Source organism: Rhamphochromis sp. 'chilingali' (genome assembly GCF_963969265.1).
Source record: "Rhamphochromis sp. 'chilingali' genome assembly, chromosome: 8".
NCBI classification, from domain to species: Eukaryota; Metazoa; Chordata; class Actinopteri; order Cichliformes; family Cichlidae; genus Rhamphochromis; species Rhamphochromis sp. 'chilingali'.
In genome coordinates this window covers 28593732-28604994 of record NC_137935.1, presented here as the reverse complement: position 1 = coordinate 28604994, position 11263 = coordinate 28593732, and the positions used below count along the sequence as shown (strand labels likewise).

General features: G+C 41.2%; 1 protein-coding gene across 1 annotated transcript; it reads right to left on the bottom strand.

The window, feature by feature from the left end:
* Positions 1 to 41: 41 nt before the first annotated feature.
* taf15 (TAF15 RNA polymerase II, TATA box binding protein (TBP)-associated factor) lies at positions 42 to 10469 on the bottom strand. The gene is made up of 16 exons (XM_080889895.1): positions 10329 to 10469; positions 9639 to 9663; positions 9478 to 9514; positions 9321 to 9387; positions 8884 to 8941; positions 8510 to 8727; positions 8272 to 8425; positions 6768 to 6802; positions 6176 to 6208; positions 5564 to 5673; positions 4989 to 5118; positions 4795 to 4908; positions 4635 to 4704; positions 4430 to 4518; positions 3879 to 3996; positions 42 to 506 (listed from the first exon to the last, which is right to left on the bottom strand). Exons 1-16 carry the CDS (start codon positions 10336 to 10338, stop codon positions 467 to 469), a joined length of 1308 nt encoding a protein of 435 aa, XP_080746021.1. The 5' UTR covers positions 10339 to 10469; the 3' UTR covers positions 42 to 466.
* Positions 10470 to 11263: the final 794 nt, after the last annotated feature.

The window sequence follows — 11263 nt, the reverse complement described above, 5'->3', positions numbered from 1 at the left end:
TGAAGAGGTTAGTGTGTAATGAACTCACACGGAGCACGGAGAAAAGATCACAGTTTAATATAATTTTGGAAAAGAAAAAAAAGAAAAAGAAAACCAAGTAAAACATTTTATTCCGTTTATACAAAACAATGGTATGAAGTCTACCTCACATAACATCAGCAACTAGAATCTGACAGAAAATTAAAAAGATGTACAAAGAAATAAAAACAAAAAACAAAAAGGGGAGAAAAAAAACAAAAACAAAAGACCACATGCCTACAGGTGCCAATCAGCCCCTTTACATAAGCTCAACACATCCCTGAATCACAGAAGAACAGTAATACTTAGGATGCACCAGCTACAGTAGACAAAAATCACATCTGTCTCATCTACACCCTCCCCTCTCCTACACCCAGTTAGTCCTCCAATCTAAATCCTCCGTCCACGGCAAAGTTAGGGGCTGGAATGGTTTTCTTCTTTGGAGCACTCAGTACGGCCGGTCTCTTCTGTCGTCCCTGCGGTCACCTCTGAGGGGAGAAGACAAAGATGTCTGTTACTCGGGCTGCATTTTAACGAAGACCCACATGTGCTAATGTCATTGAGATAAAAACCGGAATCAGCCGGCAAATGAAGGTGAGCCATAATGTCAACTTCTCATTCGCACAGGCCTTCACATTTTAAATGAGCAGCAGAGCTTGATTTCAATAAAGCAGAAAGCCATTAATGCAGCATGTCACCTTCAGGGTAGAGCAATAAACAAGTCTGCTATGAAGCCAAACCAAACACAATTCAGAGTGAATATTCAGACACCTGGAACACTTAGGGGCTCCTTGGATTGTGTAATTTCACTCACAGCTTGCTAACACCACAAAATGCAGTTTAATCTCCTTGAAGATCATACTGCCAAAGTACTTCTGTTATAATTTGGACGATTGCCATATACAGAAGTTCTCAGATGATACAGCCATCATTGGATGCGTATCAGACGGGAATGATCAGGAATACAGGGGGGTCATCAGTGACTTTGTTGGCTGGTGTGAGACCAATGTACTCCAAATCAACGCCGACAAGACAAAGGAGATGATCATAGACTTCAGGAGGAAGTCACCTCCTACAACACTGGTGAACATCCAAGGGAAAGACATTGAGATAGTGGACTCTTATAAGTACCTGGGTGTTCACCTCAACAATAAACTGGACTGGACTACAAATACAGACATCCTGTATAAGAAGGGCCAGAGTCGACTCCACCTGCTGAGGAGACTGAGGTCCTTCGGAGTCTGCAGAACTCTGTTAAGGACATTCTATGACACTGTGGTAGCATCTGCCCTTTTCTATGCAGTGGCCTGCTGGGGGAGTGGATGCTCGGACAGGGACAGGAGCAGGATTGACAAACTGGTGGGGAGGTCTAGCTCTGTGCTGGGATGTCCCCTGGAGTCTGTGGAGGTGGTTGGCAAGTGGAGGATGTTAATAAAGCTGACATCCATCATGAACAACCCACATCACCCACTGCATGAGTATCTGAGTGGGCTGAGCAGCTCCTTTAGTCAGAGACTGAAACACCCTCGCTGCAGGAAGGAGCGCTTTCGCAGATCATTCATCCCAACAGCAGTTAGACTCTATAACTCCTCAATCACGATGTCATAAGGCACTGGACACTGTGAACATCCACGGTCACCACTTCATGCATAATGGACCTTCCATGTGTATGGACATGTGCAAGTATATATGTATGTATATGTATATTTAGTGTGTACATGTCTATACATACATAACATTGACATACAATAGTTATGTCAAGCTATATAGTTTGTCTTGCATATTTCCAACCATATCCATAATCACATACTGTGTATGCTACCATTGCATATAGTGTATTATAGGGCTGCTCAATTAATCGAATTTTAATCACGATTACGATCTGGGCTTTCAACGATCATTAAAAATGACTGAGCCGATTATTAGCCCCTCCCTCATTTATCCGCGACACCTTAAAGGCCGGTCCGTGAAAATATTGTTGGGCATAAACCGGTCCGTGGCGCAAAAAAGGTTGAGGACTGCTGATTAAGAGGACCCGAGGGAAGCTCGGAAAGCTAAGCAGAAGTTATTTGGAGAGGAGAGTGACTGCCGTTGGTTGAAAAGAGGTTTAAAAAAAAAAAAAAAAAAAAAAAAAACCCATCAGGGTTTTGCACACTATTTTATATTATTTTCTAAAGTCATTGTTAACCCTTTAAAGCCGGTCAGAGCAGCATGCTCCGTTTTGTGTAACTATTTTTAAATCCCTGTAGAACCCGAACCGCGTAAGCTAGCGCAATAAATTTGTTTTGCATATGAAACCGGAGGAGTTGTACTTACATCTCATGCCATCAGCTTGTCCTCGGTCACGGTTTCCTTCCACATAAAGCTTTGCAAAAACTGCATAAAAAGCTCTTGCAGGAACAAAAACATAATATTCCAGAAACACGTTTTGCTGATCCGATCAGCTGTTTGTAACACTTCCCACAGTGAAACAGACGTCAGCGCGAACTATCGCATGTCCGCCATTTCCTGCCCAAAACCGGAAGTGACGTCATTTTAGCGGAAAATGTAGTTTTTTACTTGTAGGCCTTAAAAGCCTATACTGGTCATGTTTGACTTTTCTGAATAGTTGCTGGGATGTTTAGAACTCGAATTGCACTGCTGGAAATAGTTTGTTTTGATGCACCTGCTGTTTTCTTTGCAAATTTGCATCATAGGATTGTTTTTTCGTTTTTCCTGCAGTATATAAAAATTGGTGTATCTCCAAAATAAAACTATGAAGACACTCAAAATAAATTTCCTGTTGTTGTAAACTATTTTTTGCAACTTTTTTGTATTTAAAGTTTTGAGGGATAAACCTCTTAAATTTCTCCAAGTAGAAATATATGTAAAAACAAAACAAAAACGATTTTCAATTTTTTTGTAGTTTATTGCACTTTTTTGCAATTAATATAGTTACTATGGACTTAATGCATACATATTATTAAAATATGGGCTATAACAGCTGTATAGCAACTTGAAATGCTCCCACAAATGGCACTACAACATGTGAAAAGATAATACAAGCTCTGGCGGACTTGGTTCTATAGTAGGTCTTAAAGGGTTAAATAAATATCGTCAAATAATCGAGATCTCAATTTTAGTGAAAATAATCGTGATTATCATTTTTGCCATAATAGAGCAGCCCTAGTGTATTATCTTACTTTTTTTCATTAATTGTACTTATTTGTATTTCCTTCTGATATCTGTACCTGAGGTGACGCAAAAATTTCCTGGTCTTGGGATCAATAGAGTCTTATCTTACTGAAAAAGACAAACTATAGTCATTTTTGGGCAGAGTACGCCCTCTTCTGGCCATAAAGTAGTGGCTAAAGCAGATGCGGGAAACTCAAGGCCTCAAGGGCTGGTGTCCTGCAGGTTTTAGATATCGTCCTGGGTCAACACACTTGAATCAAATGATTTGTACATTACCAGGCCTCTGGAGAACTTCAAGACATGTTGAGGATGTCATTTAGCCATTTCAATCAGTTGTGTTGGATCAAGGACACATCTAAAACCTGCAGGACACTGGCCCTTGAGGCCTGGAGTTCCCCCACCCCTGGTCTAAAGTCTCTTTTCCACTAACACCTACTCTAAGTCCATCCATTTTTTTTTTTTTTTTTTTTTTTTTTTTTTTTAAGCGTTTTCCATTAGGTACTGGTACTTGAGCACCCCTCAGCCAGCAAAAATGTGACAGACTGCACGACACTGATTGGGCAAGGAGTGAAATCACTGCTTGAGCCATTTCACAAGAAACCACCACTTTTTAAACCAAGCAACAAAGTAGATGGACCACCCTGCTGTAATGACACTACTGCAACAGCCAAGAGTCTTCAACTGACCTTCCTCCCATTTTGTAGCCGCCACCTCCAAATCCTCCGCGGTCACCCCCGCGGAAACTTCCACGCCCTCTAAAGCCACCGCCTCTGTCGCCTCCATATCCGCCTCTGCCTCCACGATCTGCAAATGCATCATGACATGACAACACAAATGGGTCCGTGACAGGTTAGAGCACAAACTAGCCTAACAATTTAAGTCTTTAACACATGCAACTACTCTGAAGTGGTGCTGTTATTTCCTATGTTAAACTTTGCGTTTTCATTACAATAAAAATGAGTTTCTTGCATTTATAAAATGACAAAACTGAAATCACCCAAAAGCCTTTAATCCATTACTAAATGTATTAACATAAAAATTGAGCAATAAGGATTTGGACAAAGGATGGGAAGAGAGAGAGAGAGAAAAAAAAAAAAAAAAAAAAAAAGGAATTTGGCAAGTTTAGCCATACTTAGAAACATGTTCCTGCTACCAGGTTTCTTTTCGCTAAAGCTACAGGGACCATTTTCCAATCCTGTAAACATTTCAGGTAAAAGAACATCTCTAAAGCACTCACCTCCACCTCCAAATCCTCCATCTCCTGGTTTGGGTGCACCACACTTGTTACACTCCTGCCGCCGGGCAAAATTCATGTTGCCGCAAGAGCTGAGGAAAGGAAATCCAGGCATTTAGAAATGCAACTGAGCCAAATGGACATGTTCTGTTGAATTTTTATTAATAAACATTAAGAAATGAAATAAAAAAAAGTTTAAAATCCTCACCTGTTGGGACAAGGCCAGTCTCCTCCTTTAATGTCAAAGTTGGGTCCACCACCACCACGACCTCTGAAACCTGCCAACCAAGATGCATCATCAGTACAGGTAACGTAATTTACCAACTGTATATCATTTGAACCCAGATGACGGCCTGAGCAACACCCACCTCCTCGCCCCCCTCTGCCGCCGCCGCCACCACCACCACCACCACCCCTCTGTGTGAACTCAGCTCTGCGGGTGGCGAATGATACTTTGATGGGTTTGCCATTGAAATCCTTTCCTGAAATTAAACAAGCAACAGGTCAGTGAAAACAGTGCTGAAACATGTCAGGAAATAAAAATACATATCAGGGCTCTTACCATCAAACCAATCAATAGCAGCTTTGGCTGATGGAGGGTCATCAAAGGACACTGTAGCTTCACCCTTTGGTCGCCCAGTGGCTTTGTCAGAGTAGATGTTTATCATTGGTTGGCCAGTCTTCTTATTCACCTAAAAGTACAGAACATTTCGAGATGATCAGCATTTTTTGCATTTACTGTTTTAAATGCCTGAGTCTGCTGCAATGAATACCTACACGAGTACACGCCCATGCTACTAGCATCGTGTGTGTTTGTACTGGTGGAAAACTGAAACCTAATTACACTAAAGTAAATGAAGTAGAGGTGGTAGATGATGCCTATATGAATCAAAGACAGATAAATAGTATTAGCCCTCTGGTCCTCTGTAATGCTTACATCATTTTAGTCCATTATTAGGCCAGGCAACATGATTGCATCGTAATGCACTACCCCTACTGTCAGTTTTGTGGCTATAAATTAGACATAACTGAAATTAAAATGATAGAGGTTGCTTCAGGTGCATAAAGAAAGGACTGATCTGGTATAATAAAAATCCAGTCAAATGAAAAGAAATCAGTCTCAGATTCGCTCAGTACCTTAATGATGCCAATCTGCTTGAAGAAGTCTCCAACTTCCTGAACTGTGACATCTTCTCCAAGTCCCTGTACAAAAATGGTGTTGTTGTCAGAGTTGTCCTGCTCTCCAGCTGTGGATGAGATCAGACGACAGAAAGTGTCAACAAACCTCATCTAAAAACAGATCAAATTTAAGTGTTTAAAGATTACAGAAAATGTTTAGGCTCCGTCTTACAGAACAGTACATGACATGACCAGGTTGGCTGTTTTTTTTAAGTTCCGACTAACAAATTTACATTAGCTTGTGTTAATCAACTAGAAACAGAACCAACTCAGCAGAAAATACTAAAAATAAGGAGTCCAAGAGGTCACCTTTGTGTTGCCTCTGGCTGTACAATGAGTTGTGTTCTCTCGCTAGTTAGGCAACATAAACCAATGCAGATGTATTAGCCGAAAACAACCAACCAACCTGGTGAAGTCTCCCAGACTGTACACAAGATGGCGCCAAACTCATTTTAAAAACGTAAACACTCGTTTCTTACATCCGGCTCCACAGGCAGTGTAAAATTTATGTAACTTATTCAGTGCAGGGCTTTTAGCCCATACATGTTTAATGTCCACTTTAAGTCTCACCTGGTTCATCCCTTGAGCCGTAGTCTCGAGATCCTGGAAAACAGAAAAGAGGATGGAAGGAGAATGTGTGAAAAAGGATTTTTTAACTCCGTGGTGAGCTTTCACATAATTAAGTATTAACTTTGTCCCTAGCATTGCATAATGATACCAAAGAAAATTAACCAAATACCATGTTAACAGCTTTCTGGTGGGTGTTTTCATACCATTGCGTCACATACCAACACCTTTCAACAGGAACAGAACTGTTCTGTTTGTTTTTTTTCCTCCCCTCACTTTTCTTTTTTGAACTTACACCAGAAATGAAAACCACCATAAAGTCTCCAGTTTTAGAAAGTTTTCCTTCTTCATCCTGGGAACACCTCTCATTTACAATCAGCTCTTGTCTCCATGCAACCATTATTTTACATCTCAAGCTCCATGTTCTTTACCATTATGACAAATAGCAATAGGTGGAGTACCCTTGGGATCTGGACATGGAAATGGTGGCATTCACTGAAGTTCCTCTCTCTCTCTTTTTTTAAACCCTCTTTTCTTTTTCCTAACTCAAACTCTTTCCTCCCCCACCGACACAGTTCTGATGCTCGTCACTTACCACCGTAATTTTTGTAGCCACCACGGTCACCACCTCTGCAGAGGAAAAATTGGAGATATGATGGCTTTTCCTTTGTCCCAACTGAGAGCTCAAAGCTCCCCTACATCCCCACCAGTATGCACTCCTGCCAGGGTGTGCGACTACGGTGGAAATGTCTCACACGATGAATGCGTTAGTCTTTGACATTAGAGATCAATAAGCAGACGACTAGGCAGCGCTGACTGAACAATCAGGTAGTTATTACATGTCACTGGGGCACCGTTTACAGATAATTTGGTACTTTTCACATGGCCAGATTAGATACCATTAGCTGAAAAAAAAAAAAAAAACAGCTTTTTTTTTGTTTTTTAAACAAAATGAGCCAAATTGATGTTAAGGGGTGCAGCAAACCAATGAGCAATCTTCCACTGAGTGCATTTATGTGATCCTTTTACTGAGGTCCATGTTTTAGTTCAATCACCTGTAGTATAAAATGTAGATCCATGTTAACACAACATACATGTTCGCCATTGTCAAATATACAACACTTGAATGAAACCTGTTGAATGTGAAGCAGCTGAAAATGTGGCTCCAGGTCTAAGTGCATCACCTCAGGGGAGTTTCCACTGCTCACAGTACATTGTGTGGTCATTATAAGACATGAAAGTACCAAAAACTGGAGTTTGTGAACTTACTGGCATCTTAAAAACGTGTGGCTACTGGAAATTTAACTGAGACCGAGATCTTAACATAACAGGAGGTTTAAAGGATGAAAAAGAAATGTGGCACTTTCGGACTGTACAGGCTCCAAAAATAAAGATTATATTTACCTCCTCTCAATAGAGGCACAGTTTAAATGTTAAAAAGTCAAATCCATTTTTAGTAACAAATTAGTCCAAAGTAAAAAAGAAAAAGAAGAATGGTATGGCACCATTTAGGTTAATATTCCACTGGATGAAAGTCTCTGAAAACACCAAGAGGTCCTTTTCAACCTTTGTTGCCAAATGGACAAAACTTGTGTCAGTCTGGGTATGTTAGTTGCACAACCAGCTCTTATCTGGGCAGCTGTATTCAATCTCCATTTCTTTTTACCTTAAGATCCCATTGATAGTGAGTGGATCTCCAATGAGTCGAGCAACTACGCTCCAATTAACCACCACTTGAGTACAAATCACACAATCTTAACAGTGGATTTTGTCACCAGCGTGTCTCTTATGAGATTAAACACACGCGCACACACACACACACAAAAGATTTAAAAATACAAAAATCAAGGCTCAGAGCACCTGGAGCATATGTTTGGGAAATTTTTTACCTGCGGCAACATTTGATCGTTCAGGTTTTAAAAGAAGAAAAATTACCAGTGTTTGCGGATCTGGAGCACAAAGCAGATGAGTGGTGAAAAAAATCCATCTATGTGGATGGTTTGTAGTTGATGAGTGGTGATGATGTGCTTATAAACAAGTCATTTCTCATATTTCAGTTAAAAAGGGTACCTTAGGGGCAGTGGCACTGTGCAACTTACCCCATACCAGGAGGTCCGCCTCTTCCGCCACGATCATATCCACCACTGCGGTCATAGCCACTGCCGCCACGGCCTCTGCCTCTGTAGCCTCCTCCTTCTGAACGGTCTCCATAGTCACGCCCAAACCTCCCACCCTGACCACCACCTTCACCACCTGGTGGAAGTCAGAAAAGAAATTCTTAGCACAGGCCAATTTCAAATACAGACTTATTGAGATTTTATGATCCAGTTAGCATACCTTCATTCCATCGTCCATATCCACCGCCACCACCTCCTCCTTGCCCTTGGCCTCCGTATCCACCGCTGCCACCACTCTGGCCACTGTATCCGCTACTACCACCACCACCGCCCTGTCCCTGTCCATAACTGTCTCCACCTTGCCCCTGACCACTGTAGGAGCCTTGCTGTCCATAAGACCCAGATCCTTGCTGCCCATAGGAGGGCTTGTCACCATATCTGAATGGGAGATTATCAACCAAGTGCAGAATTAGCTGGATGTTTCCCCCCTTAAATCTTGCATTAGTTACATACATACAAATCGTTGCTGGATTTTTTCCCATTTCCACACACAAAACACACCCCATCCCTAATACAGAGATATTATGAACTTACCCAGAGGACTCTTGTCCATAGTTATTATAGCTCGGTTGCTGAGACTGGCCATAATTTTCTGTGGAGATGAAGAGATGAACCAAGTTTAAAAACAACCCCAAGGTTCACATTAGCATTTCACAATTTATAAAACAATTAACCTGTACCAAATGAGATTGTACTAAAGTGGACAGTATCCTGACCTCTGCTGTGCCCGGGATACTTTCCACCAAAAGACAATAAAAACCAGTACCAAACTTGTGTGTGGACACAGGCGTATGCCAGATCTTAAAGGACACATAACTTAAACACCAACTAAACTAGATGTGAAAAGACATTTTAGTAACTGATATTTTAAAAAAAAAAAAGTAATATAATAATAATAATGATAAAAAAAGACACTTTTTAGGTGGCCTCTGTTTAACAAAAGGTGTTTAAATTGCATTTACATACTGTACCTTGCTGTCCAAAGCCACTATAATTCTGTCCTCCATAGGAGCTGCCACTATTTCCTTGTCCATAACCCTGCCAATCAAATGCATAAGTTAAGCAGGTTTTACTTTAAAATAAATGAACTTGTACTATTACATCAAGTAGCCAGAATAGAGGTCTTACCTGCCCGCCTTGCTGACCTCCACTATATGAACCATAGCTGCAGACACATGGTTAAAAAGACATTTAGCTTCCGGGTTTAAAATGTGTTCAAAAAGCTAAAACGTTGTTCAGTTACACGCTTTGAACATGGGTATGTACTTTAAAGTTTGTCTGCACATTACCTTTGCGGGCCACCGTAGCCTGAGTCTGAAACAAAAATAACACAGTGGTGTAAATGTGTTTGCTAAAAAGTGAAGTAAATGTCTAGCTGACCAAGCAGCTGGCCTCAAAGGCAAAAATAGGTTACTTTAAGCAGGCCAGCAACACGCCAACAGGCCCTTAGTCAGGCCGAGCCGGGAAAATGGCGGTCACTTTAGCGCTGGCTTAGACTAAATGTTGAAAACGAAACAAATGATCTGCTCAAAATACCCCTTGTTCTTCGCACAGCCTGATGTAATGAAAATACACACACGTACGATTACAGTTAACTACAACACAGGATATAAGATAACGTTACAAGAGCAAAATACTTCTGGATTCGCAAGAGAAACAACAGCCTTCGCCATAGCAAAGAAAAAAAAATTCAAAGCGTCTTTGTTAACAGCCACCCCGACAAAGCCCACTGTAGCCACAGTTCGTGTTTTGAAGTACAGCTAAAAATAAGATGCCGTGAAGCACTTTCCCATAATGAAAAGATGAATAATTATAAACAAATAAAATTATTTGCATGCATTAATGAGGGGGGGGGGGAGAGCCTGCGTTCCATGGAATAGACGGAGCCCTGGTTCTGGCCTCGCGGTTCGCAAGCTAACGTTAGCTCCAAAGCTATTTGACCTATTTTCTCATCGGAAATAAAATGCGTTCTCACTTACCAGTGGCCATTGTGTGTACTCTTTATATATATGTAGTTTAAAAGCTGATGAATTCTGGTTCTCGTCGTGGCTGATTAAAACCTCTGCTTCAAAGTGCGCAACAAACAGCGCAGAGCCGAACACGCCGCTGCGAATCTGTGCTAAATGCAGCAGCTTTTGCATGCGGGGCGGGGCGCTCCGGAGCCCGCCTTCAAAGCGCGCTCACGCCCCCTGCTGGTCCTGGGCGTTAATGACGAAATAGCGCAGAAAGTTGCGCATCTTCTCTGTGATATCTGATTAGGCTTGTGTGAGTCCAGCTCACAAAAATGCACATTTTAGGGATTAATTGATAATTGTATTAATGTGTATGCAGTGATGTGCAAAGGACTTGAGCCAGCCTTCACTCATTTATATTTTTGGGAAATGGGAAATAGTTGCAGGGATTTATTGAAACATGTGTAAACATACCTGGAAATACAGTATATAAGACAAAAACTGTGTTTGTACAATTCTAAAGAGCCTGAAAGTTAGTCTTTGGTATGACCACCTTTATTCTTCAGCACAGTCTGAAGCTTTCTTGTAATTTCTCTATGTAGCCTTCAGGTAATAGCTCTCCAAACTCTTCTATCCAGGTATATGTCTGTGAAGGTTCTCAGTCATCCAGGTTATCGTAGTCAAAGGAGCTTGCAAAGAAAAGTGTCTGGACTTCTTTAAGTTACTTGAAGACATTTCACCTCTCATCCGAGAAGCTTCTTTAGTTCTAAGGTCAAATGGTGGGGAGTCCCAGATTTGGAGTTTGGATTTGGAATGGTGGGGAATCTGGGACTCCCCACCATTTGACCTTAGAACTGAAGAAGCTTCTTGGATGAGAGGTGAAACGTCTTCAAGTAACTTAAAGAAGTCCAGACACTTTTCTTTGCAAGCTCCTTTGACTATCCAGGTATATATTGACTACT

What these genes read in the sequence shown, in the direction of transcription:
- taf15 (XM_080889895.1), bottom strand. An exon ending in TGCTATTGATTGGTTTGATG is followed by an intron (nt 4,909 to 4,988) that starts GTAAGAGCCCTG and finishes GTTTAATTTCAG; the next exon opens with GAAAGGATTTCAATGGCAAA. An exon ending in GGCTACAAAATGGGAGGAAG is followed by an intron (nt 507 to 3,878) that starts GTCAGTTGAAGA and finishes TTCTCCCCTCAG; the next exon opens with AGGTGACCGCAGGGACGACA.